The sequence below is a fragment of the Micropterus salmoides genome, unplaced genomic scaffold (assembly GCF_014851395.1).
Source record: "Micropterus salmoides isolate LMB-PRFRI ecotype aquatic unplaced genomic scaffold, ASM1485139v1 Ms_hic_scaffold_22, whole genome shotgun sequence".
Taxonomy (NCBI): Eukaryota; Metazoa; Chordata; class Actinopteri; order Centrarchiformes; family Centrarchidae; genus Micropterus; species Micropterus salmoides.
In genome coordinates, this window is record NW_024041373.1 from 7,756,230 (window position 1) to 7,783,040 (window position 26,811).

Here is a 26,811-nt window from a genome sequence, read left to right on the forward strand (position 1 = left end):
AATACTCACCGTTTGAGCCACCGCTCTTCACAGTGACTGGAGGCTGTGAGCCACGTGACTAGATTCAGCCAATCCAATGTGCGTGCGGCGAGCGCGCGTGAAGCGCTTACGCCATATGCGTACGACAGCATCCCTAAAAATTGCCTCTGTCATACAACCAGGAAGAAGGTGGGATAGCCCTGCAAAGCTAACATCCCCAATCGTCCTGTACACTTTCTATGATAATAATGGGGTCTTCCAGGTGGAAGGTGGCAGCGGCGGCATTTCTTGCTCTAGTGGGCTCTTTATTACCTGTCGACGCAGACGAACATGAACACACGGTAAGAAAGCGTTTTGAGAGGCCGATTGAAAAGTGGGAGCCTTGAAAATAATGGACGTTTGTGCTCTGTGTAACCTGCTAACTGTAGCTGCGACGGCTAGCTGCATACAAGAAAACAGAATTATAGAGACGACGGAGTGCGTGGCCTGGCCCGTTGGATTATTTATCGATACTTGGTGAGCTATCAAACAGACAGGCTTTCAATTAGCTAGCTAACTTGTCATCACTTATCGGCCTAAGTGCTTACGGCTAACGTTTTCCTGCTAACTTGTTAGCACGTCTTAACACTGGTCTTCACAAGCTTTCCTTGAGCACCGGCGGAAAACTGCACTGAAGTTAGGCTAGCTAGCGTTTGTTAGATGTTCAACAAAATCAAATAGTACTTGTATAACGTACGTGTAACGCTTTTAGGCGCAAGGTTGTCCTTACAAACCGGATTTCCCCGAAGTGATGATTGCGATCATGTTTGTTTTATCGACCAACGTTGCCCCGAAACACCAGTTAAAACGACAGGGCCTCTCGGTGTTTCTTCACTCTTCTTCGCTTTTGTCGGACCCAGGCGTCTTAGTTACACCTGGTTAACAAGTTAATAAGGTATATTACATCGTCTTCTTCACATAATCCATCTGTCTTATGCGTTAAAAGCTGGTAAGGTAGCAGGAGCCGAAATGGCTATGCAAGCAAACTCTTTTCTTTTTACACTGACGCATCAATAACTTGAGTGTTACATTTTCATATCTTTGCATGGATTTGAATGCACTAGCGCTCCATTTACTATCAGTTTCACTGGATATGTGATGATAACGTTACTTTAAGTCACCTTCTTCCAAACACCATTGTCTAAATCAAATGCGCCTGTAGCTGTGTTGTTACTTATGTGACGGTGAACATGTTTTTAAAAGTTATTTCGAGTTTTTATTGTAGATTATCAAACCGCTGCACCTCCATCTGTTATGAAACCAGTAGGGCTAGCAGAGCTGGTGCAGCATACCTGGACTTCACAATGAGAGTACTTGTTTTTTCCTTTGCAGTACACAGATAAGGAAGAGGTAGTTCTGTGGATGAACACAGTGGGGCCTTACCACAACCGACAGGAGACGTACAAGTATTTCTCTTTGCCCTTCTGCGCGGGCTCCAAGAAGACCATCAGTCATTACCATGAAACACTCGGAGAGGCTCTGCAGGGAGTGGAGCTTGAATTCAGCGGCCTAGACATAAAGTTCAAAGGTATTCTACTGTTACACTGACATTCACCTGTTGAGCACACATGAACTCACAAGGGCATTGAAATAATAATTTGTCACTTGTCTCTCAATATTTGGGTCTATTGTTTTCCACACCTTTTTTTCCAATGTAACCAAAATAATGTGGTATTTGTGATCCCTGTAGACGAAGTCATGCAGACAACATACTGCGAAATTGACCTGGACAAAGCCAAGCGGGATGCCTTTGTGTACGCAATAAAGAATCACTACTGGTACCAAATGTACATAGATGACCTGCCCATCTGGGGTAAGTGACACAATTTCCTTTTTTTGTTTTTTTTATTAAAAACTGGCATGTAGGCTAGACAGACCTCTAAGAAATTGCCAGATACTCAATACATGTCTGTGCTCTGATTTGTCCTGTGATTTGGAGTATTAATGTGGTATTTTCTGGCTCTGCCTATCTGCCTCTTCCGTATGGTCTCAGTTATTATTAGTCATTTGCTTATTAGTTCATTAGGTTTTCAGTGATACTGGTGTCTTGTGTGTGTGAGTGCGATTATCTTGATATTGGGGAGGTTAAACCAGTTCTTATTCATGTGTGGGAGTGTCCATTCATCCTCTGCCAACCTACTAGGGGCGGAACAATACACACAGCCACGTATCAAATGGCTTTCTAATAGGCCCTCAAGTCAGTACGTGTGGTGAATCAAACCATTCAGCATGGGTTTTGTTCAGAAACAGTCCAGTACTCCGGTTGATTAGCGGCTATCTTCAGTTGCAGTCAACTGAAATGTTAAAGTACTTTAAAATGTGGTGGTGATGCACATTGTAGAGCACTTCTTAGTGACTATTTGTGACTAATTACACCCCTAAAACTTACAGAGGACCTGACGTTTTGGTACATTCACATGTGGAAAAGAGCCTTTTGCCTTTACCATTGTTTTTCTGTGATAAGAAGCATATTAATGAGTCACTGTCATTACAGACTCTTCTAACAAGCTATCAGCTATCACTCACATACATGGTTTGTACAGTGGTGACACTCCTACTGTTGCTCAAACACAACTTTAAGCCAGAGTTGTAGGTAGATGGTGGGGCACTGGTGTTTACTCAGACAATGCTGTATGTATGCCAATTTCTCAATAAAGATTTTGACTTTATATAACCATACCTGTTGCTAGTGCTATAATAAGAAACCGTCTGGTGCTTATTAAAGAGGCAAACACATACGTTTTTGTTTTATTCTCTTGTTTTATTTTTTAGTGGCCCCACATCTGCTACATTGTGTTGCCAAAAGGGAATAACATTATACTATACAAACAGGATGATAAATGTGCTTTTTTAAAACCTAGAATAAAGGGTAGCCAGTTGGGAATTGATTCAGAGAGATTTGATTGGCATCAAACTGATTTGCTCAGAGTTGGAGATTGTTTACGGTGGCCTGCAGGGATAAATTTTGAAAACCGCTGAGGCCTAAAGACTGAATGGAACAGATGAATACAGATAATGCTGTTTCAAAGTTAATGGGCAGTGTAGCAAGTGACCTTTATTTGGTATTTACACTCCCTGATTATTGATGTTATGTAACTGAAGGCTCAGTGTTTACACCTGTCCATTTGAACACTTCTGTAAGAACCAGATCTCTAATTCAATGCATGTCAAAACATTTTTTAAGGTATTGTTGGGGAGGCCGATGAAAACGGAGAAGATCATTACTTGTGGACGTACAAGAAACTGGAGATCGGCTTCAATGGCAACAGAATAGTTGATGTAAATCTGACCAGTGAAGGCAAAGTCAGACTCGTTCCAAACACGAGAATCGCAATGTCTTATTCGGTGAGTACTGAATGACCCAATCAACCCAATCAGTGGGCCTTTTTATATGCTAATACACATTTTATGTCTGTAGTATGTGTCTTGGAATGTCATGGGGTGCAGCAGAATAGTTTATGTACTTATTATAAGAATGGAATAAATCTGTCCTATCACAGGTGAAGTGGAAGAAGTCAGATGTGAAGTTTGAAGACCGATTTGACAAGTACCTTGATCCATCCTTCTTTCAGCACCGGGTGAGTTGAATATTCTTAGAGATCAGTGCTTCATCATGCAAGCCAAAAACACCAGTGGCTTGTTAAAGCTTGCGTATTACCTTTCAGACGATATGGGTTGAGCCTCATGCCACGGTAGGTATGGTGTTATTGACCAACACGATCGCTGCTGGTTGAGTTTTTAAGTGGCAAGAATCTAGCCTGGCTCTTCCTTAAAGGAAGTTTGGCTGATGAGTGTGAATTTTGTCCACCAGCTATTACAGTCAGTGGGTGAAAAATGTGTTTCCTGCCCTGACTTGTGCAGTGAAGCTGAGCCCACTGAGAAATATCCTGAGTAATGAATTCAGCGAGTTTTTACTGATAATGTTTCCCCATCACCATAACACAGTTCATTTTGTATTATTATAAGTTTGGGTATGTAATATTTTATGTTTTGATGTGTCTTTAACATGGTTACTTCTTTTAGATTCACTGGTTCTCCATCTTCAACTCTTTCATGATGGTCATTTTCTTGGTGGGTCTGGTGTCCATGATTCTGATGAGAACACTAAGAAAGGATTATGCCAGATATAGCAAAGAGGAGGAAATGGATGACATGGTAAGCATTGACTGACTGAGTAGTTTTCTCTTGAGCACATTGTTATTTTCTGAATGTAGACTTGTAGGGAAGATAACATGTTTAGGTTTTGTCATCACTGTTTTCTTTGAGTTTTAGTGAATAGTAGGTTTGTCTTTCAGTTAGTCTTTTTTTCTATTCTTTGTCCTTTTTTGGGAAAGAAAACAAAGAATCTCGCGCACTGTCCAAGACTTTATGGTGTGTAAGAACAATTTTTGAAATTGCTTCTCGTTTTGCTTTTCGTCACCATCAGGACAGAGACCTAGGAGATGAATACGGGTGGAAGCAGGTACATGGCGATGTGTTTCGGCCTTCGAGCCATCCACTGATCTTCTCCTCGCTCATCGGCTCCGGCTGCCAGATCTTCTCTGTCTCCCTCATTGTCATCATCGTCGCTATGGTTGAGGATCTGTACACAGAGTGAGTAATTGACAGCTAACTGCCTGGTTGTTTTTGTACCACCTTGTTGTAATTTTGAGGTTGGGATCAGATACCTTTTCAGATCCAGTTTCACATTAGTATAATAGGTTTTATTGAGCTTTTTTGATCTTCGAATCTTACGAATTTCTTTCTAAATATTGTATCTTCTCTCAATTAATATGTTACCTAGAGCAATGCTAAAAACTGGATAAAACATGTGGCAGTTACAAATCAAGTATAACTTGTGTACAAATGGTGAAAACCACAAAATGAGTGGGTCATTAGAGGAAGGAAAGGAAGGTAAAACAGGGGAATAAAGCACAAACACTGAAGGAATAGTGGACTTCACAGGACTTATCATTTATCTCTGCAGGAGAGGATCCATGCTGAGCACAGCCATCTTTGTGTATGCTGCCACCTCCCCTGTTAATGGCTACTTTGGGGGAAGCTTGTATGCAAAACAAGGAGGTAATAAATAAAAAAAAAAGTTCATGCATCACATTCTGTCTTTCCTGGGCACGGGCTGCTGGCTTGATATTTAATTTCAAAAGCTATTGTAAATGTCTCTCATTATGCTTTTTGATTTGTACAGGCAGAAGATGGATTAAGCAAATGTTCATCGGGGCCTTCTTGATCCCAGCCATGGTGTGCGGCACTGCCTTCTTCATCAACTTCATTGCTATCTACTACCATGCCTCCAGAGCCATCCCATTTGGCACAATGGTGGGTTTGAGACAGCAACACCTCCCTGAAAACCACAGAGTTATGAAGAACATCCTCTGAGTCAACAGCTTCAGTTTATCTGCGTGGCTGTGCTGCGCTGTGGTTGAAGTCATGATATTGAGTAATCAGTCATGGAGCTGATAGACAGCTCAAGTAATGAGAATAGTGTTTGTCCTTAAAAATACATTTCAGGCTAGAAAATGATCTGTTGCTTCATCTCAGGAACATTGATAACAGATCACATCATATACGACACATTCCACGTGACTCTGGCCCCCTGAACTCTAAGTTTATTTCGGCATTTATTGCCAAAGTTTCCAAAATAAACAAAAACAACAAAAGCATGAATGTTTTCCACAGAAATCATTCAGTTCATTAGTGTCCAGTAACCGTCTTGAAATTAACAGCCAACCTTGTCATTTCAACAGAAAAAAAATCTTAGTATTTTCTGGCCTAACCTGAAGGTCATCTGATAATAACCATGAGCCTGTATGTATTTGTTATCCCTCTAATTTAATGCGCATTAGTGTTTATGGTATTTGTAGGTCTTGGTTGGGCTATAAGCATTAATTCTGAAAATCTAGGAATCAAGCACCTCTTAATATAATTTCAACAGTTTATTACAAGTCATAGCCAAAGAACAATTGAGCTAAATCTGAAACCTGTCTGTTGGCTGTAAACACAATCCATCTAATCAAATACTAATCCCTTTTTTCTCCTTCAGGTCGCTGTCTGCTGCATCTGCTTCTTCGTCATTCTGCCGTTAAACCTTGTGGGAACAATTCTGGGGAGGAATCTGTCTGGCCAGCCAAACTTTCCCTGCCGAGTGAACGCTGTGCCGCGACCGATCCCCGAGAAGAAATGGTAGGTGTGGCTCGACACGCGGGGCCGATTTAGTCTCTGAGTACAGAAGTTTTAAGAATTTTGTACATGCACACTGTACAAAAACGGTAATTAAATCATACTATTGATCACAGACCACACATTCTGCACAGTACTAACAAGGACAAACATTATTATTATGTGCTCTTTTCTATTGAGAATTGACAAAAGGTTCATTACTTTTGTTTATAAAATGGCACACCTGTCACAAGTAACCAGAGCCAAATCTAACATTTAAAATTACTTATTACTTACTAAGATTTATAATATGAAACAAAGAAAAACCGCAAACAACCTGCAAAATTGGGGGATTTTTACTAGATAAATTAATTTAATACATTAGATATGTCAAAATACTCAAAGTGGGTTGATTAAGTGATCTCAGCACTACTGTGCAGCGTCTGGTGTGCATTCACACATTATGGCAAACAGTGTATTTATGCTTGCAGAGGGAAGTGTAATGACGGTGAGGAAGTTGTTCTTAATGCATAGAATGAGTCCTAAGTCTTGTAGTGTCTGTGTTCAAGTGTTGTTACATATCAGGTTTGGAGTAGAAAATGGTTCTGTCTGCACAAACTCTTTGGGTAATGAAAAATAGCAAAGCAATAAACTTTGAGTGTTTTAACATTTACAACCTTGTGCCAGGCGCTGTGGCTGGCTGCCAACAGGAAACAGTAGCAGGGCTCGAAATGAACTTTGAATGAATTCTGCTTTCAACTGTCCCAGGCTTAACAACCAGTGTCTCAACTTGAAGTTCTTTTTTAATACTTCATTCTACATAATAAATATAGTTCAGTAACTCTCATCACTTCATGGACTCACTCTGGTCCACCATGGACGTTCCACTCGTAGTTTACTGCACTTACATGGCCACAATCTGTCATTTCATTATTCCTTGCTGGTTGAGTTACTGTTTCTTGTATATTTCTAACTATTTGGTCAATAAATGCATCACTGCACCCTGCAATGCAAATGCAAATCTGTTTCTGAAGGCTGTAGGTCTTTACATATACACACTTTCACAACTTGTCCCAGACACCGTATATTCTTTTCCCATGTGCTATTTGTATTGTCCTCAGGGACAACAGGACATCCTTAATTTGCAGCACTGAATGGTAGATGTGACTTTAGACCACTGTCAGTCTTTGCTTGGATTTCCAACCTGTCTGCGCCTGTTCTGTTTTCCTTCTTATAACACAATAAGTCATGTATCGTTGCCCTGGAGGGGGGACTCTGATGTCAACACAGCATACAGTCATATTCATGTGTTGAATCGTGTCATCTCTCAGGTTCATGGAGCCGGCTGTCATCGTCTGCCTCGGAGGAATCCTTCCATTCGGGTCCATTTTCATTGAAATGTAAGTCTGTGTTGTAATACTGAGCAGGGGTTTGTATGCGGGCAGAGGATCCTTGCAGCAGGTGTCATGTTTTCTGTCCTCGCTTTTCAGGTACTTCATCTTCACATCTTTTTGGGCCTACAAAATCTACTATGTGTATGGCTTCATGATGCTGGTCCTGGTTATCCTGTGCATCGTGACCGTGTGTGTCACCATTGTGTGCACGTACTTCCTGCTCAACGCTGAGGACTACAGATGGTGAGCGTAGATGTTTTTTTCACAGTCCTTGACACAGACCTTTCCTGCATAGTTAAACATCATGTTCACCTGCCTCAGTCCCTAATCAAGAGCTTAGAGAATTATTAATGTTTCAAATGTCAAAAGTAAAAAGCCAAAAAAGTGACCTGAGCTATAGTATAAGCACCCTGTAAACATACTATTGATTATATACTAAACACATTCTTCTTAGTGCTGGACCAAAAAGTATTGTCATTATGAAGAACTCTTTTCTGTTCTAATTAATTGCCACAAGGTTAATTTACTGTTTGTAAAATGTAAAATAATTACACATAACCACATGTAACCAGAGCCGAATATAACATCTTAAAATTGCTTATTTTGTTTTACCAACAACCCAAGATAAATTAATTGGATACATACAATATGTCAAACTACTTAAAGTGAATTAAGTAAGTAATCATCTCAGTACTGCTGTGCAGCATCTGGTGTGCATTCAAGCATTATGTCGCCAGTGAGTCTACCAGTGTCCTACGCTTCTGATCAAGTCGCTAACTTGCTTTGGTTTACTGCTCGTCTTCTCTTTTCCAGGCAATGGACCAGCTTCCTCTCCGCTGCATCCACTGCTGTTTATGTTTACATGTACTCCTTTTACTACTACTTCTTCAAAACTAAGTAAGTTTTGGACTTCATTTAACCACATAACCATGTGAAATAAGAGGGATACATAAAATCAAAAAAACACCCACAACAACAACATGTCAGAAAAGTCTAATCCATTTCTTACATATTGTTTCATCCCATTGTATTTCAGGATGTACGGGCTGTTCCAGACATCCTTTTACTTTGGCTACATGGCTGTGTTCAGCACTGCCCTAGGAATCATGTGTGGTGAGTCCTCCATCCAGTCGTTTAAATACTGCAGGACCGAACTAAAAAAGCTCACTGCTCTGACAAGTAACATTCACTGAGTTTGGCTTTTATACACTCGAAATTTAGTCTAAAACTCACAATTGCAACATCTGTTACTTCACCAGAGTCTTGGAGTAAGTATGCTGCCACAACTTCATCAGTCAGTTAGATTTTTTTTTAATGACAAAATAAATGGGAAGTCATTTGGGCAATCAGTCAGTGTGACAACGAGGCAGAGCTTTAATATTTTAGTTTCCAAAAGAATGGGCCTAATGCAAAGGCGCTGGGGTATTTTTATCCTATTCTTATTAGTCAGACGCTGCATAAACTTGATATAAATGGTTTGTTTCAACCTGATGAAAGCGTAGGGGGTTCGTGAGTCGCCGTGCGTTCATTGACATGATTGATCATTAGTAGAAACTTCACAAATGTAGCAGTGTAGTCGTGAGGGACCAAAAACAGAAAAGATGTGTCATTACAGCAGCATCGTACTGTGACGGAGATAAAGAGGGAATGATTTTCCCCTGGACTAGGGGCTTTGCCATGCCAAAATATTCCAATAAAATCGGAAAATTGGCAAAATACGATGATGGTAGCAAACAGAATATTATTTTTGCAGCATATTTTTTTTTCTTTTTGTTTGTAGTTTATTTCTGTGACACGTTCCACCTCAAATTCAATCAGATTAAGGCATTATAATCCAAATCAAAAGTGTTTTTTCCCCCCTGTGGATAAAGGATATGATTCCTACCACAAATTCTATATGCATGCCTAATGAATGCTACAGGTTCACTCGTACATGCCACTTGGGAACGAGTCTGTATGTACAAGTAGTTCTTGCATGAAGCCTAACGTCTTTTTAGGGCAGCCTGCACACTTTCCCCCCCACATAGGTTCTTCATCTTTCATTGCAGTTAAGTCTTTTCCTCCCCAGCCGCAAACCGAACTCATTCAGCTCGTAGAGTAATAAGACGAGGCTGCCACCCACGTACCTTGAAGCACCTTTTGTGATGCTCTCTGTAATGTGCGCTAGCAGCTACTACATGTTACCCTCTGGGTTTGTTGGATGTCTGACTGGTTGTTTTGCTTTGCCTTGCTCAAACCTTTTATTGGATATCTTCAGCAGTAATCATGTTGTCTTGTGATGGATTTACCTGCAATGTGAGAGTAGTGTTTGATACTTGCCAGGTCACCTGAAAGAAACCCACAAAACACATTTGTTTTCCAGGTGCCGTTGGATACATGGGAACAAGTGCCTTTGTGAGGAAGATCTACACAAATGTGAAAATTGACTAAGAAGCGAAGCAGCAACACAGGGATATTAATGGATTTGCCTACGTGTATCCTGTAAGACGGCGGGCACAAGTCATTCTTTATTACTTTTCTTTCTTGCAAAGAGATTGTGAGAATCTCACTTTGTACAATGTAGTTTTTCCATTTTTCTGAATGAATTTCAACGCCGCAACTCAAAGTGAACAAGATGCAAATCTGCGGGAGATCAAAAACACAGTTCTGTTTTTATCAGTTGCTTTCAAGCAAACGTTGGGGCAAATGTTTAAGATGGCTTCTCTTCTCCAACCCAGTCCCACCTGAGACCAGAGAACATAAATGTTTATTGATGGAATAGTGTAGCTCTCTTCAGTGAAGAGGCCTAAGTGTATTGAAAGCCTTTGTTCTATTGTGTCAGAATATTGGAGAGTTGGGTTTGTGCCCGTGTTCTGACTTGATTTCTATTTTGTATTGTTGAAGTCACTCAAAATCGTTACACAATACAGTAGTTTGTTCAGATTTACTTTCACTGCAAAAATGAAAAAAAGTTCACTTGAGACTCATTCCCCCATTTCGACAATTCTTAATTCCCTGTAACAGTAGCAGTCCATCCACTTGATGAGAGATTTTAGTCCTGCTGTAGTTTACTGTACAGACAAGAGGGACTGATCAACAGTTGAGGTACAGTAAGAACTGATTTTTAAATGGATGTTTGATCCCATTTCCCCATTTAGCCGGGGTTTTCTTAATGTTTGGGTTTGAATGAAGTCTACTTGTAAAGATAATATATGGAAGGCGGAAGTGTATATAACCTTAATAATGTACCTTTAGATGTAGATCCCAAATGTATTTTCGTTGTACAGATTTACTACAGGGTGGTGTTTTTTTTTTTTTTTTTTTTTTTAAATCATTCAGTTAAACAAAAAAAAAGGGTTTTGGTTTTTTTTGTCTTTGTTTGGTGCTTGGGATGGGGCTGGTGGCGCTGATACATCTTGCCTGAAATTGCATGAAGTTTTCACCAAACCATCTGCTCATCAAATTCCACTTAAGTCAGCGCTGTCAGTTTCTTATTTTTTTTTTCCCCTGACTCAAAATGAAAAGGTACATTTAGCTGCCCAGTAGGCCTGCTGATGGACACTCATTATTTTGATTCATGACTCGTATATTATTTAAAGCTTTAAAAAGGCTCAACATCTTCTGGTAAGCCATTTCCCTCCTGTTCTGTTGCCTAACCTGAAACATCATTTGTGAATGTCAGAAGGAATGAGGCGATTGCTTTGTTCCCACAAACATACTGTACAGAGTGAAGTTTATGTACACTTTAAACTAGATGTTTTCATAACCACACAGTGCTGCAGAGTGTTTCAAACGCTTTTTTCCATTTTGTGTAAATACAGTATGTACCCTACTTGTATGAGAAGTGGCAATGCCTTTTTTTTTTTTCCCCCCCTTTTCTAATTTCCAGTTCTCCCCCACTGAAGTTGATTTTGGCACCTCATGTTGTGTACCAATGTCTGATTAGACATTTTGAACCTGCATATTAACTTGCTGTAAAAAGAGAAAATAAACATGTTTATGTACAGGGGTTATTAAGTGTGGTTTTATGCAGTGTTGAGGGGAAGGTGAGTTTAATATAGACAGTCAGTTGGGAAAATAAGAGCCATGAATAAAACCGGGAAGTATCTTGTCACGTAAGAAATATTACAATGGCACATGACTCCAAACAAAAAGCTGTCGTTTATAAAGAATAAATTTATTATTGTATTCAGCTATGTATGAGTAATACCACTTAAACTGTAAACTAATTGTGTACATTTATTTTTAGATTTGTACCATTCAGTGCTTCATAAGAGTTTGTCGTCTTCAGTTGACTTTTTCAAAGTACTCCTTAGATCCTTCTGGGGTTGGTTTGATCTGAAAAACAAATAATTACACAAAATAAATTTAAACTAGTTTCCAATGCGGCTTTCTCACAGACAACATTTTAAAGCACAACACAAATTGCGTATCCGGAACATATACACACACACCACTAGCAGAATGACGACAAAATAAAATTTAAAACACCACATTGCGACTACAACTGAAGGAACACTTCACTTTCAGTACTGAATGGATTGAGAAGAATATAGTGTTTGGGGAATGTCATTTTGAGCAGCACGTACAGATGGTATCAGGGGTTGAAGGAACTCACCGTTGGGGACTCAGGGGTCCAGCTGGCTGGACACACCTCGCCGTGGGTCTCCACAAACTGGAACGCCTTCACCAAGCGAAGGGTCTCTTCTACACAACGCCCCACTGGCAGGTCATTCACACTCATGTGCTTCACCACACCGCTTGGATCAATGATGAACAGGCCCCTGTAGGACAAAAATCCACCAGAAATCATCAAGCATCTTTCTAAACAACGGGTTAAGACGTTCTCTACAAATCATTTAAAAAAAGTAAAGTAAAACAACAAATACAGCAAGGCAACAAAATCAGTACTGTAGGTACAGAAACAGCAACAGTAGTAGTACGCGAACATGGACACAAAAATAAATAGCTGAAACCACGTTGAATTCTGTCTTTCATGTGCTTTGGGTAAAATCCACGATCTCCTAGTAGATTGTATGTATAGCGTGATCTTCTAAAGCTTCTGTGTGACGTGTGAGTATATGACCACCACACTAATATTGTACAACTTCTCCAAACATACACACGTCATATGTAACATACTGGCAACATCTTTCTCTCTTACTTCGAAAACATCTGGATTGGACATGCAAAATTGTCAAAATAAAATTAAAGCCCGGGGGGATGAAGAAGTCAAACAATCCTGCAGCAACATTATTATACATACCATTTAAGAAAAATACCTAGTATGTCTTAAAGCAGTTAAGTGACGAGTCCTGCAGGGTTCTTATCACACATTCCTACTGGTCGCCTTGTTCGGTTTCTTCACTCTTTTTTTTTTGTTGTTTTTTTACTAGCAAGTTGTAACACCGTGGCATCACTGTGCAGATAAGTACGTAAACAATTATATGTAGGCAAAGATAATGGACCTACCTCAGTGCAATGCCAGGACCCTCCAGCAGCACACCATAATCTCTAGAGATCTGCTTGTTGAGGTCTGACAGCAGGGGGATGTGGATGTTGCCTAAGCCTCCAGTCTGACAAAACACCATGTTTTAAAATACACGTTAGATTAACACTGACACAGTAATTATTTCAGCATTACAAAGTGGTGTGAACGCAGCAGACCTACAGAACTTGCAGCTCAGTCATTTACTAAAGGCTCCTTCATGGCACACATCAAAGGATGAATGAAAGAACTCAGAGTTGAACCTCGCACCATGTGTGGGTTAATGAATAACTACTAGAAGAGATGAGAGTACCTTCCGTGGAGTGTTGATCCATGCCAGGTGAGTGAAGTGAGAGTCCACAGACACACCCACCACTTCACAGTTAACGTCATGGAACTCATTGGCTTTGTCGCTGAATGAGATGATCTCTGTTGGACACACAAAGGTGCTGCAATATGACAAACACAGAGAAAACCAAAAAGGCACTGTGAGGAAAATGTTTACTGACCCAACCACAAAATAACTGCAGTACATCTGCAGAGGACTGATGAGATTGAAATATTTTCGCTCAATAGTCACAAAGCACAAAGTGACTGGATGGGAAGAGGAGTGGAGTCTGTGTGATTTGAGTTCCCTCAAATTTGTACGTGATCAGAGGTCATTAGAGGTACCTAAAATATTTTTTATTACTCAAAGTACATTTAAATCAAAAGGTAGGGAAAGCCATCATGTTATTCACTTCATCTCTGCATGCATGTCACAAACACTCACAAATCCAGAGGGTAGAAGAAGAGGACCAGGTATTTGCCCTTGAAATCAGCGAGGCTCATCTCCTTGAACTCCCCATTGTGGACAGCTGTGGCCTTAAAAGCAGGAGCAGGCTGAGTGACAGCAGGGGCCCATCTGGAATTGCCTGATAAAGAAAAGTCAAACCATTTATTTATTATTTGCTTTTTAAAACCAAGCTAACCCTTAAAGTGTGAAGTACTGGGACTTCATACTGAAAACTCGAGACATCTCTCTGCAATCTCACTTTACACCTAAAGTGATGGTAACACATCATGACTGCTTGTGCTACTGTACACTAATTTTTTTTATTTATTGTGTTAGTGAAATCTTTACTGATGGAAGCTATTTACTTAACTGAGCCGAGCAATTGGGACATGCAATCAATTTGAAATTCCTATTTTAACACCATAAGCCATTCTACAGTAATTAAAAGCAAGAATATCAATGTTAACGACAGATACTTATCACATCAACAACAAATACCAACTAACAAAAGTTGAGTGTGTTACTGAACATTATCTCGTTCACGTGAACAGCTTCTTTCTGATCAGTTCGCTGATCAAATATCAAATTCAATATTTTATATGATAGGGCATACAGATGCCTTATTGTATACATTTCAATAACAAAAGTTAAACATTTTAATATCATGAAACTATTGCCCAGCTATAACCTGAGGCTGTGCTTTAATGACCACAACACACAACAATGAATAGTGCATTTCAACTAGATCTTCCGGGATATCTGTACATGCTGAGGAGGAAAAATGATAAAATCTTTGCACTAAAATAGTGTTGACAAAACCATCCAGATCTACCAATTTTTTTCTCAATTATTTGCACATACTGGTAGAGAAACATGCTCTCTGAAGCGCTGGACCGGTGAGAATTCTTGCAGCCCCAGTTGCTCCATGTTGACAGGCTGCTGTGACTTTTAACCCTCCTGCTGCAACCCTTGCCTAAAACAAACAAAAACATATCAACATGAATAATCCACAAATACGCTGAAAGAATACTAAGCCAACATAACAGTTTTGTATCCCCAACATGAGGTCTAAAATGTAGGTATGAAGCTTAGAGATGTACACAAAAGGGGTTTTAATCTGTTGCATTTGTCATTCATGAAGTGAAAAGATCCCCCGCGGTCCTGTACGCAGGATAAGCGGTTGACGATGGATGGAAGGAAGTGAAAAGATGTCTTTCTATTATTTTCCATAGCTTTCTTTTGCTGCTGCCACTTCAGAGTTTAGTGAGCAAAGGTCTTGATGTGAGAGATGCCGAAGAGCTGGACAACCCCAGGAGGAGAGAGGTGCCAGTTCACCTCCTGGGCACTGCCGAAGGAGGACTTGAGCAAGCCCCTGAACCCCTAACTGCTCGGGGCGACACACTGAGTGGCAGCCCCCTCACTCTGACATCTCTCCGTGTGTTGCTATGGGTCCTGTTTGTGCATGTGCATATGTATTTCGGACCTGTGTGTAAATACTAACAATAATAACAGAGTGACATTGAATTTTCCCTTGCGGGATTAATAAAGTACATCTACATCTTCAAGGCTTGTTAAGAAACATTAATGAATGTGGGGTTGTGTTACGAGCTGAAAATAAAGTGGCAGACCAGGCAATAGACAGGATATCATCAGATTTGATGCCAACAGGTCCTGTGCCAAAAATGAATGACATCCAAGAGCTGCAGCTCTGAGATGGAGATATTCAAATCCTATTCTACATATTGAATATTTGTAGATAGAAATATGAATAATTCCCTTCTAATCCTAAAAAGACATACATTCTTACTGTTCTAAAGAATATACTGGAATTGTAATGTATTAAAAATGCAATAGGATATCCACGACATTTCAATAATGCAGAAACATAAACTTTCAGTTTTTTAAAAACAACTTTTTCTTATAACATAAATTATAAATAATTAATGTGGGATTATTTTTGTCATTATATACTATCAATTCATGTCCACATGTAGTTATGAGAGGGAGGATGTCATTATCATCCAGTGCAGAGCCATAACAAAGCAGTTTTACATCTGCCACGCATGCATGCATGGATCAGTTATAGAACATACACAACTTACACGAAACATGCATGAGGTAGGCTAAAATAAAATACATTTAACAAATTTACAAATGCATATTAAGTCAAACTACTATTCTAGAATGAAAAAAAGGCTTAAAAGATATGTCTCTGACTATATCTATATGAGTGTACATTGTCATTCAGAGGAAGTCTCCTCTCCCTGCCCAGAGGGGAGTCATTGTATATATTAATTGCAGTGGGCAGAAATTACTTCCTGTAGCGGCCCTTGTTACTGCGAAGATGTAGGAGTCTCTTTTATGTCTGAGTCTGCAGTTCGTGCAGACAATATGAAGTGTTATCCATAATTTTGAGCAGTTTGTGCAACATCATTCAATCCAAAACCAACTGGAGAGGCTCCAGGGCAGAGTCCCCAGCACAGAGCCAGCTCGTGTTCAGCTTCTTTGTGTCAGTGACTCTGATGCTCCTGCCCCAACAGATGGCTGCGAAGAAAGTTGTACTTGCAACGACACACTGGTAAATAAATATGCAACATCTTGTTGCACAGTTTAAAAGAACCTTTATAGCTTCCTCAAGAAGTAGAGTCTGCTCTGTCCCCTCCTGAAAACAGACTCAGTGTCAGTCCCGTGCACCACCTTCAGGCAACAAAAGTAATATCTTTTTATTTTACATATGTTAAAAAAATAAAAATAAAAAAAGGAACATGCTTAGTTTAGATATGAAAGGATACTTTCAAGAAGAGTGACATTAGAAATAGAACTAATGCTGCACATGTAGCGATATCACAGCACATGTTTTTCACCTGCTGCCAAGGCAAAACACCTGCTGTGACAACACTAACTGCTGTTACATTGTGTGTACATTGTACCCTAGCCTGCACAATATGCTTTCTGTGAAGAAAATTCTGTTAAGTGTTTTTCTATTGTTTGTTTACACAGGTTACCTTGTGTGCTCGCTTTCCAAAATTAAATGATGAATCCGATTAATGCTTGTGAATTGTTTTAAGTCCATTATGTAGCCAACATTGTGTTTTGAATGGACAATTTTTTCACTGCAAACATTTGACAAAGTAGGAAAACACAGGCATTACTAATAACAATAACTTTTTGCTATTCAAATGTCCCACTCATAGACTGTATATGGTCCCACTAAGCAACACCAGGACCCTGAAACCAAAACAGCTTAAGATAATTTACAAGTGATATTTCTATAGAAATGCTTAAGCTGAACAAAAGACAAACTGTAAAATTATAGTAACAACCCAATTTGTTAATACTGAAAATGCTAAATTTTATACTTTTATTCTCCTGTTGTGTTTACTTCCACCCAAAAATCTGCAGTCTCCCTTATGACAAAATAAATGCATACTAAATGACGCTGCACATATAAGGACCTTTTACCAGTACACATTTTGCAACAGCCGACAATTACAGATTGACACCTTTAATTAATGTCTTTAATTTCACCTGTGCTGTTCCTGTTCTGCCATATGTCACAATGTCCAGTGTGAAAAAGGTTTATTGTATGGAATGGTAACAACGTAAAATTATTTATTATTTATTGACTAATAAAAACAAAAAGTAATTGATAAAATAATGATTTACAGTAGCACAATGCGTTAATGTGAGCAATTTATTGAGTAACTTACTTTACAAAGCAACTCTTTGCGTTAAAAGTTTAGAAGGGAACTCTTACTCTGCTATATAGCTTTTTTTTTTAGAATATTATTAGAGTATATCTTGTGGACCATATTGTTCTATAACAGCGGCCGCGGACCAGACGGTTGTTGCCCAGGTTAAAATGTGCGACACACATGACATAACAGCGCCACCGTGCAGAGGTCAATTATTCATCAATACCAACTATCCACAGTAGATACTTACTGGTTAATACATACCAAACTAAGGCGAAAGAGTTTCGATAGCAAATGTTATGTTGCACCCAAGTTACACTTACAGAGGTCCTGAGCAGTCTTCCAATGGTGCCTGCCATTTTGGAAAGTGTCAGAGGAGGGAGGTTTGAGCAGCTTATACGTCATTGACGCACGTGCTCGACGCACAGTTGTCCTCTAGAAAAGATAAATACAAAATATTCACTTCTATGATATTCTGTTAATTGTATTTTTCAATCATTAAGCCCAAAACAGCGACACTGTTACTGCTACAAATGAAGCCCTAAAAGCATGAAAGAAGCTATCGTGCTGCCTTCAGGTGCTCCTCGTGAGCTACTCAGATGATAATTTGGAGTCGACCTTGAAGGTCATTCTGGCTGAAGAGCAGTTTTTAAAAACATAAGAGCGCAATTAAATGCCTTCTGAACAATGGGGTGGGGGATATATGGGGAGGATTATTTATCAAACATACTTCAAGTCGTTTTTAGATGTCTGGTTAATTATTTAAGAAAGGCAAAAAAGTGTGTGTGTGTGTGGGGGGGGGCAAATTTTGTGTTATTTATATTACACATACAAATCTTTTGCATCAGCCCTCTTGCTTTCTGCTCAATAAACTGAATTTAACATGCCATGACAGAAGCTTAACCTCCGACTTTTCTGATGTCCCAGAATGTAGCATGAGCCCGCCCACAACTGAACACGTGGTTGAAGTGAGGAAGTAGTTTCTAAACAGAGCTTGACCTTAAAAACGCAAGAAAAATATGCTGGCAATATATGTACTGTAGTATTGTCACTGTACTTTATTTAATGTATGAGAAGTAAATGTAGCTGCTGTTCTAATGGATCCTAATCTGTTTTATTGGAAAAGCCAAGGACAGGTAACTGTGCACAGTGTTTCAGCATGCAGAGCATCATCAGTGATGAGGATATTTTATATACAGTCAGTTACAATTAAGCTCAATTCAGCGTTACCTTTCATTTTTTTCAGACTTTCATCAGTCGACTACAGATCTGGGTTAATCTTCTTGATCCAACCTCTCTGCTTTCCTCTGATGTAAGCCACCACAGTGATGTCTTACTGTGAGATGAGTACAATCAAAACGTCTCTGGTAGAACACATGTGATGTTTAACTAGTGATACTGCTCTCCTCAGGCTGAAATACAGAGTGCCCACGCTCTTCTTGAAAGTGGAGAGAATCAACATGAAAAGGTCAGATTATGTTTAGGAATCTTAACTGCACGGTGGTCTGTCAGTCCATTTATTTAAATGTGTTTGTTCTGTTTTCTCCTCTAGGATGGACAGGCATTGACCCTTTCACTTGTGAGTCTTGCAAGAAACATTGCAAATAACTTCCAATCTTCCTGCACAAACACCCACCACTGTGTATCTCTTCCTGCTGGTTCAGCCAACAGGGTTTGACTGTTATTTGTTAAGTCGATCTGTGTCATAGAAAAGTATCTCAATCTTAATTCGTCTCTGGTCACAGTATGGCATTCTGGAACGACACGTTTAGCATTAAACATTTGTTCAAATAGAACTTTGGCTTAATTAATTCTACCGGTGTGTTTTATGTTTTTGAGTTTAATGTGCTGCTTTTGGTGCAACGTCTTGATGGCTGCTCTGTGTTTACAGTCATCCGTCCACGCTGATTCTGGTGCTGCTCTTCCACTAGTTTTCCGACCTCCAGGTACAAGAAAATCAGGCGTTTACAAGTTTTTAATAGTTTCCATCCGTTATTAAAATTCACTTAGGACGTAGTGCATTTATATTAACACTGTAGACATGCAGTGGCAAAAAATCTCAGTATTTGCAAAAAGTCCAATTATAACAATTTTCATTAGCTGTGTTCAGTCTGAAATTGTCTGCTGTTGCTATGTTTATTAGGTTCAAGTTAAATTCCAGTAGAATTACATACTTCATTAAACACTGAAACTTGCATATAGTGTAACATGTGTATTATTACTATGCAATTATGCCACTAAAACAATTCATTTGAAAAAGAGATGCTGGTGTCCTCACTTGTGTCATTTTCTTTCTAGCACTGTTGCCAATATCAGCACCTCTGGTACGTCTGTCGTCCAATAAATATATAATGACACGTCTTGATAATGGTTATAAAATTAATGTCATGAGTTAATTTTTCAGGTTGTTGCCAGCTTTTTGCCACATAGCAATGTCAAACCCGCTCTGTTTTGGCAGGTAATGAAACAACATCAACATGTTTCTAAAACTACATTACATGTGGCTGAAACACAGTGTGCATTAATGATATAAAATGTATTCTTTAAGTTTTTGCTGCAGAGTTACAGTGCTGGGTTCAACTATGCAAACAGAAATTCTTCATCAGAGCAGGTATATCTATCATTCATTCATTTATTGAGTTATGAGACACTGTCACCACCCAAAATGACTCTCATTGCTTTCTGATTAATCTTGAGTCTTTACACATCCTCCCCTCTGTCTCTGCCTTACTTTATCTGTCTTTATCTCTCACCAACAGGGTAAGAAGATGTCTTTAAAGCAGCTTCTGTTGATCGCTGGAACGGTTTCCTATGCAACATGTGCAGGGGTGTGTATAACATGATAACCTAGGTTTAAAAAAGTTCTTTCTTAAAACTTTTTTTTTTTTTTACATTTTTTAACATGTCTTTTGTTTCAGGCCCTTCCTCAAATTTTCATTAACCGACTTGGTGTGAGAAGCGCGCCAATCCAGACTTTCTTTAGGTCGATAGTACCAATCCCACTCTCAGGTAAAATCTTTAGTTCTGTAGCAAAAATAATATTGCATCATAAATCAGAATACTTCATTTTGCATGTCAGATAGCAGATACATAGTCTGTTAAATTCACCCCAAAGTACACACAAAGTGGTACATTGTTTACCTTTTTTAAATTATTAATAGTAAGTCAGCTGGCTTGGATCCAGTAATAACAGATAGGACTTTTTAAACTAACATGTTGTTGTGTAACTCTCTCCAGCTGCACTGGCCTTCTTCAATGTGTTTACCGTCAGAAGTGAAGAGTCAGAAACCGGGATCCAAGTGTTTGACTCCAGTGGAAATCCTCTCGGCTTCTCTAAAGCAGCAGGAGAGAAGGTCATTTGAAAAAAAAAAAAAAAGAGGAGCAAATGGACAAAAATAAGTCATCTCATTGAAAACTTGCAGTTAAATATCTGTTTCTTTTTGTTCAGGCTGTGAGGGAAACTGCTTTGTCAAGAGCGGCACTGTTTGGTACCACTGCTGCTGTTCCTAATCTCATGGTTTTGCTGCTACAGAGGTCGGCCATTATTTTAAATTCTATTTACTTGGTCAAAATCGTACTTGTTAGACTTTACCAAATAGATTTTCCTTTCCAGAACAAGACCTTTCCAGAGGAACTCCCTGCTGGTCGCTCCTCTCCGTCACATAAGTGTTGCGTTTGTTTTAGGCTTGATGATCCCGGTCTCATTCAGTCTCTTTCCACAACTGGGAACGGTAAGATTCATGATCCTCCTGTGCTGTAATGCTTTCCATCTGATGAACTCAGCTGACATTGACCCTGTTTTACAGATAAGGAAGGAAAACGTTGAGCAGGAGCTGCGGGCAGCGGCGGACAACGGACAATTATACTACCACAGAGGACTCTGAGGAGATGTTTTATTTAGGAGATTACTGGATTAAATGTCTTCTTTTACATGATGCAGATGAAAATGTACCATGCATGTAACAGACTCAAAGATGAAACGCAGCTTTAAAACAAGCAAGAAGCTACTTTTTACTTTTATTTATTTAGTAGGAATATTCGGTGTGCCTATGGATAGGAAGCATTACATCAATTCATGAAAATACATTTAGTTTTCAAACTTACATGAGCTTTTCTATTTATTGCACTCTGAAATACTGAGCCACAAAACCATACTTCTGGCAGTGTGGTTGAAAATGTACTCTGAACTGTCAAACAACAGCGCTAAATATATATCGATTAAAAAAACACACATAATGCAATATAAATCAAGCTCTTTTGCTACCTATCGTCTTTTATAAAACATTTTGAAAAAGCCTCATAATACAACACAATTTGCTTGTATTTCAGTTGTTTGCAACACTAAAGTCATTAGTAAAATACAAAATGTGACATTGTTTATAAAAAATGTAAATAAACCCACATTGTGCAATGTCTATAATGCAGTTTCTATGAACTAACTCAATTATAATAGTACGTGTTAATCTTAGCAATTTCAGCTTCCGTTGCGGATTTCTCTCTCTCTCAGTTTGTACTGTAGAGTGGAAACTAACATCTGGAAAGCACTACCAGATGTACCAACTAAAAAAGTACCAGCTTGTTTGTCTCCATTTCATGTTGGAGACAAATACTGCAGCTCCGTATTGTCCATAAACGTTTCATTGTTACCAAATCCCACAAAAAGACCAGAACAGTACAAATACTTTATGACTTCCCTACTCTGTCTGTGGCACTCAGCTTCAAGCCCACTGGTTCCTGCTTGAAGACATAAATATCTTTTTTTTTAAAAACAGTCACACGTATAAAGAGGTAAAATAACTTGCTAAAACAGCTGGGCTCTGTCATTTTTAATAAATGTAACTCAAATGTGTGTAAATAGCATTCAGTGGGGGCTCTTTTATGCTGCGGATTATTACACGTGGCGCTGTAGTGAGTATTTATGACAGCAGGACTGAGTCAAAATGGACTACAGTGCCCATGTTCATGGTAATTAAGGAGCATGTCACCCAGTGCAACAGTGTGGCATAATGATGTGTTTTTAATAGCTTTTTGACAAAAATGGAGTAATCGAATAAAACATGGCTCTTTTCATCGGATTTGTTGGCAAATAACAAAAACATATTGCCAAATGTGTCCTCTAATTCTATGATGCACAATATCCCGGTACTGGTATTGAGTCATGTCATTAGCACAGCAGTGCAAGATAAAATGTGATGCTAGTGACATTTCCCTACCTCCCATGACGGTTACTGTGAGAAAGTGCCTTGGGCACACTCCAGTGATAATGGTGAGTGTGCACAAGCCTTTCAAAAAAAAATTATCCCAAAATATACATACAAACAATGTCTTCCTGCAGTACGGTGTCTGAAAACAGGTTTATATCCGCAGGAGCTGCTCGGCAGCTGCCAAATGAAAGAGGAAGTTTTCTGTCGCCGGAGGGAAATGACGCTGCTTCAAACCTTCCAGTGTGATTTTAGAGTCTTCACACTCGTCAGCCAGGGCCACCAAGTTGGCAAGGACCTCTTTTGTCTTGACAGAAATATCCTGTGAATTAACACGGGGTTGTCACGTTAGATTCAAGGCTACATTTCTTACAGCTGTGGCTTGAATACAGACGTGTGGATAAATTCTCACCTTAATGACCTGACTATCTGACCTCTCAGCATCCTCAGCAGACTGGACAATAAGGTGGCCGATGTCCTTGTGTAACTTCCCCATAGCCATGGCCTCTGTGGTAGGATACTGAATGTCAGTCCGTTGTCCTACTCTCTCAGGAATCAAAGCGCTCTTTGAAACATACTGCCCTTTTCTTTTGAACATACTGTACCTTTGGCACTCTGGGACACTGTGATGACACTGTCTGGGAGGTTCACATACACATCAAACAAGTCTGATCTGTTGCTCACTTCTGGATCCACAAATCCTGCTACATATCCTGCAGAGAGGCAAACACATTGGTGCATAAATTATTTATTTCTCCACCATGAGATCACAGTGCAGATGGAGGGGACTCTAAACAAAGGTTTACTGTAAATTAGAGTAAATAAACCTGGAGGTAACCTGACCAGGACATTTCTTGAGATCCTCTAGTTCAATATCAGTCAGGTGCACATACGGGTGCAAGATGGACCAGTCTTTCCTGTGCCATGTCAGAGTCGGCAGGACTCTAAGGAGAGATGGGTACAGAGTTGCCCACTGATGACTCAGGATAATTGATAAATAAAGTTTTAAAGTTTCAAGCCAAATACTTTGAATAGAAGTCTTCAAAGCACCTTGTAAACTCCAACAACGCTTCAATCCGAGGGTGATGGACAACGATCCTCTTCTTCAGCATGAGAGCGGTGTACAGGATGATAGTCTCCATGCCAAACTGAGACACCACATCTGACACAGAATGGAAAGTGATAAAAACACATAATCTACAACCCACCACCACCCACACACAGCACCTGAAGCCCACATATCTACACATATTACAGATAAATATAATCAAAATACTAATGTTCCTCTTAACGGCTGTGATGATGTCTTACCTTTGACCGAACCAGCCAAGTACGCTTTCCGGACATCATAGTCCTTAATCAGAAATGAGCCGTTCTCATCACTCTGGCAGATTCCTTTGGTGAGAACGGTGACATAAGCCTCCATCATTTTCACTGGACTGCCATGTTTGATATACATCCTGGGGGGAAAAACACATCACTCCAATGAAGAAACTTTACAAATAAGTGTACAAACAGTGCCATCCGAACAGCACACAGTACCTGCAGAGTATTCTACTAAGTGCAGCATACTTCTCAGGGTTGAAGTCTTTTGCTGTAACAACGATTGAAAAATGAGTGACCTTGAAGGGGGGGGGGGGAAACAGAGACAAAAAAATAAAACACAATGCAAATATTTGATAGAAATTCTGCATTCTCGTTGATTTTAATGACTTCTTTTAATGATTCTCTGGACACTGTACCTTGTTTAGTGCTGTGGGTTCCTGTACCTCCACTGTGGTGATGTAGTACCAGGTACGGCAGAACTGACCAAACACAAAGGTGTGGAAATCCCGGCCGTCGTGTGTCAGACAGCACTTGCTGAGCAGGACTTGCCTCAGGTCTGAGCCCACAGAGGGGTAGCACCACACCCACAGTGTGTCTCCATTCACATCTTTCTCTGGGTAGAGGAAAAATAAAAACATGTTGGAACATCATATATGAATCTTAACATATTAGATGATGGACAGACATTGAGAATTGTCTAAGGCAGGAGCTTCCCGGGGCGAAATCTTCATCACATGGCGGGTCTGTGTTATTGGATGCATTTAGGAACCCATCCATGATTAGTTCATTAAAGTATACACGGGGCCCTGCTGGTGAGACACTTCTGGGTCACACTGGTATCATGTGATTGTCCTGCACGTACAGAGAGCCGGCGTCGTCTGAAAACCAACCAAGATACAGGAAGCGACACGTGAACTGAAACTTACCGATTAATCCGACGCTTAACATAAGCTGCGTTTCAGTTGCTGCCATATTCCATCCCTGCAAGAGTTCAGAGCCACAAGTTAAATGGAGAGAAAGCCCCAGTCTCCTTCCTCTGTGGACTAATGTAACCGTGAAGTACCTTGAGAGCTCCTGCTAGCTCCAAATAACAGACCGCGATGCTGGGCAGATTTAATAGGACAGAAAATGTGTTAAAACCTGTCAGTTGCCTGGGTGTGTTTTCTTCTGTCAACAGACCTTTCCTCTCTGTGCGAAATCTCTTCCTTCTTCCGGGACAGGAGGAGACACGCTGCTGACAACCAATCACAGCTGACGATAATGGTGCGTTCACGGTTACCGAACTTATGCAATTATACTAACACTTGGGAAATTTGACGCGTCCGATTGGTTCAGTTTCTGTAAATCAGCTGATACATGTTTGCTGATTACAGTTAAATAGTAATCTAACTGTAATTTGTATAATTATAACTATTTACTAACTACATTTTGGTAATGTTATATGCAATTCTCTGACTGTCATAATGCTCAGTCAAAAATAGGGACACCCTTAACCTTTTTTTAATTTTTTTTACATGATTCTTTAATATCAAGTGTCTGCTGATGCTAAATCTAATCCGATTTTCATTTTATTTTATTTTCAGATATTTTTCCTTTATGCATCTCCATATTACATATTTAAGATACATTAACAATTCACAGAGATTGGTAAAGCAATTTAAATACGTCTGACAGCCCTACTTAAAGCTATTTCAACCTGTGTCGCAGGTTTTTCTTTGATGGTTTTCTATGAAATCTTGTATTGTAAGCTACAGTATTTTGAATGATATATGTGGAGAGGAGTGACAATGTGCATTTGCTGTCACAGGAAGGTTTGGAGATGATTTAGATAGCCTCTCTTCATCTCCAGTGTGAACAAAATTGTGTCAACCTACGACAGAAATTTAAGACTGACCCACAAAATAGCACAGAAATGCTTATTGTTTACTCATTTAGGCAAGTAATGTATTTCACTTTGATGTCAAGGTGACTGAAAACATGTACACCATTTCAACAACATAATCCAAACCTCTGTTTTGATGGATGTCCTTTTAGGCGTTGTTGGGCTTCGTTATAACAATGCCAGCGAAGCCTACATAGTTTGACATTTTATCATGGTTACCTGAACGCACCATCAGAGAAGCGCATACGGGAACTTTATACACCCAGAGCTGCCAGGTTTGTTGAAAACCCGCGTTCGTAGGTTTAATGACCCTTTGATTCCCTCATACAGATGTTGTTAGTGGCTGTTCTTGGGTATAAAAGTGTGCAACTATATATTGTATGTATACACAATGTGCCAAAATAATATTAGCTTTAACACACTTATGTTAATTACAATTATGGGAGCTACACCATTTCTATGTTTGCACAAACACTTAAAATGCTGTCCTTTCATCACTTCCCAGGAAACTCAACAAACGTAACCTCTTGACCTCAGGTGAAGATACCAACGATGGTCGTTCAGTCTTGGCCACAGGTAGTCTTAACGACTGTAACGACTGTCGTCACAGCAACCAGGAACACTAACGAACCAGCGGTATCGATGACCCGGGCCAACTGAGGGCCAACTGAGGTTAAATAGCTGAGTTTCCCTGCCAGTCAGTCAGAACTGAAGAAGTCCTTTGGATGAGGGACGAAACGTCTTCCAGTATTTTCAACCAAGTCCAGTTGCCCTTGATTTTAACCTTCGTTGGATAACTATGACCAGGATGACTGAGAATATTCATAGATATAGCCTATTATACTTTTAGCATTATTATTTTGTTATTTTTTTGTTAATCTTTGGTTGACGCAGAGC

The 26,811-nt window shown here is 39.6% G+C and overlaps 4 protein-coding genes across 7 annotated transcripts; 2 read left to right on the top strand and 2 right to left on the bottom strand.

Moving 5' to 3' along the window:
* The first annotated feature begins 130 nt into the window (after positions 1-130).
* Positions 131-11,560, top strand: tm9sf3 (transmembrane 9 superfamily member 3). The gene is made up of 15 exons (XM_038737160.1): positions 131-320; positions 1,351-1,546; positions 1,709-1,831; positions 3,203-3,363; positions 3,519-3,596; positions 4,042-4,173; positions 4,445-4,611; positions 4,985-5,079; positions 5,204-5,334; positions 6,059-6,198; positions 7,506-7,574; positions 7,665-7,811; positions 8,382-8,465; positions 8,605-8,681; positions 9,931-11,560. The coding sequence occupies exons 1-15, from the start codon at positions 219-221 to the stop codon at positions 9,996-9,998; spliced, it is 1,770 nt and encodes a 589-aa protein (XP_038593088.1). The 5' UTR covers positions 131-218; the 3' UTR covers positions 9,999-11,560.
* Positions 11,561-11,703: 143 nt separating this feature from the next.
* On the bottom strand, positions 11,704-21,227 carry prdx3 (peroxiredoxin 3). 3 transcript variants are annotated; one of them, XM_038737170.1, is made up of 9 exons: positions 21,098-21,227; positions 20,771-20,838; positions 17,829-17,940; positions 14,672-14,783; positions 13,808-13,949; positions 13,349-13,484; positions 13,020-13,123; positions 12,166-12,331; positions 11,704-11,885 (listed from the first exon to the last, which is right to left on the bottom strand). In XM_038737170.1, exons 3-9 carry the CDS (start codon positions 17,862-17,864, stop codon positions 11,835-11,837), a joined length of 747 nt encoding a protein of 248 aa, XP_038593098.1. In that variant the 5' UTR covers positions 17,865-17,940; positions 20,771-20,838; positions 21,098-21,227; the 3' UTR covers positions 11,704-11,834. The 3 variants fall into 3 exon arrangements, with proteins under 3 accessions (XP_038593098.1, XP_038593097.1, XP_038593099.1); XM_038737169.1 differs by lacking the exons at positions 20,771-20,838; positions 21,098-21,227 and adding an exon at positions 16,431-16,472 and having other exon boundaries at positions 17,829-17,956; XM_038737171.1 differs by lacking the exons at positions 20,771-20,838; positions 21,098-21,227 and having other exon boundaries at positions 17,829-17,959.
* On the top strand, positions 18,105-21,920 carry sfxn4 (sideroflexin 4). Its single transcript, XM_038737168.1, has 14 exons — positions 18,105-18,641; positions 18,752-18,817; positions 18,917-18,973; positions 19,058-19,084; positions 19,397-19,451; positions 19,804-19,829; positions 19,910-19,963; positions 20,054-20,116; positions 20,265-20,333; positions 20,424-20,514; positions 20,743-20,858; positions 20,954-21,039; positions 21,119-21,236; positions 21,312-21,920. The coding sequence occupies exons 1-14, from the start codon at positions 18,603-18,605 to the stop codon at positions 21,387-21,389; spliced, it is 945 nt and encodes a 314-aa protein (XP_038593096.1). The 5' UTR covers positions 18,105-18,602; the 3' UTR covers positions 21,390-21,920.
* Positions 21,511-25,254, bottom strand: dennd10 (DENN domain containing 10). 2 transcript variants are annotated; one of them, XM_038737165.1, is made up of 10 exons: positions 25,096-25,254; positions 24,959-25,013; positions 24,449-24,645; positions 24,249-24,328; positions 24,018-24,166; positions 23,757-23,868; positions 23,550-23,650; positions 23,312-23,419; positions 23,119-23,213; positions 21,511-23,028 (listed from the first exon to the last, which is right to left on the bottom strand). In XM_038737165.1, the coding sequence occupies exons 2-10, from the start codon at positions 25,002-25,004 to the stop codon at positions 22,861-22,863; spliced, it is 1,056 nt and encodes a 351-aa protein (XP_038593093.1). In that variant the 5' UTR covers positions 25,005-25,013; positions 25,096-25,254; the 3' UTR covers positions 21,511-22,860. The 2 variants fall into 2 exon arrangements, with proteins under 2 accessions (XP_038593093.1, XP_038593094.1); XM_038737166.1 differs by lacking the exons at positions 24,959-25,013; positions 25,096-25,254 and having other exon boundaries at positions 24,249-24,300; positions 24,449-24,581.
* Positions 25,255-26,811: the final 1,557 nt, after the last annotated feature.

Excerpts from the sequence above, each read along its gene's own strand:
- tm9sf3 (XM_038737160.1), top strand. The coding sequence starts at position 219 with ATGATAATAATGGGGTCTTCCAGGTGGAAGGTGGCAGCGGCGGCATTT. Across the intron at positions 321-1,350 it reads CAGACGAACATGAACACACG|TACACAGATAAGGAAGAGGT; the intron begins GTAAGAAAGCGT and ends TTTCCTTTGCAG. Across the intron at positions 8,466-8,604 it reads TACTACTTCTTCAAAACTAA|GATGTACGGGCTGTTCCAGA; the intron begins GTAAGTTTTGGA and ends ATTGTATTTCAG.
- prdx3 (XM_038737169.1), bottom strand. The coding sequence starts at position 17,864 with ATGGCAGGCACCATTGGAAGACTGCTCAGGACCTCT. Across the intron at positions 13,124-13,348 it reads GGATCAACACTCCACGGAAG|ACTGGAGGCTTAGGCAACAT; the intron begins GTACTCTCATCT and ends GTGTTTTGTCAG. Across the intron at positions 12,332-13,019 it reads GGTCCTGGCATTGCACTGAG|GGGCCTGTTCATCATTGATC; the intron begins GTAGGTCCATTA and ends TTTGTCCTACAG.
- sfxn4 (XM_038737168.1), top strand. The coding sequence starts at position 18,603 with ATGGATCCTAATCTGTTTTATTGGAAAAGCCAAGGACAG. Across the intron at positions 19,085-19,396 it reads AGGCATTGACCCTTTCACTT|TCATCCGTCCACGCTGATTC; the intron begins GTGAGTCTTGCA and ends CTGTGTTTACAG. Across the intron at positions 20,515-20,742 it reads AGTACCAATCCCACTCTCAG|CTGCACTGGCCTTCTTCAAT; the intron begins GTAAAATCTTTA and ends AACTCTCTCCAG.
- dennd10 (XM_038737165.1), bottom strand. The coding sequence starts at position 25,004 with ATGGCAGCAACTGAAACGCAGCTTATGTTAAGCGTCGGATTAATCG. Across the intron at positions 24,646-24,958 it reads GTTAAGCGTCGGATTAATCG|AGAAAGATGTGAATGGAGAC; the intron begins GTAAGTTTCAGT and ends TCCTCTACCCAG. Across the intron at positions 24,167-24,248 it reads CTTAGTAGAATACTCTGCAG|GATGTATATCAAACATGGCA; the intron begins GTACTGTGTGCT and ends TTTTCCCCCCAG.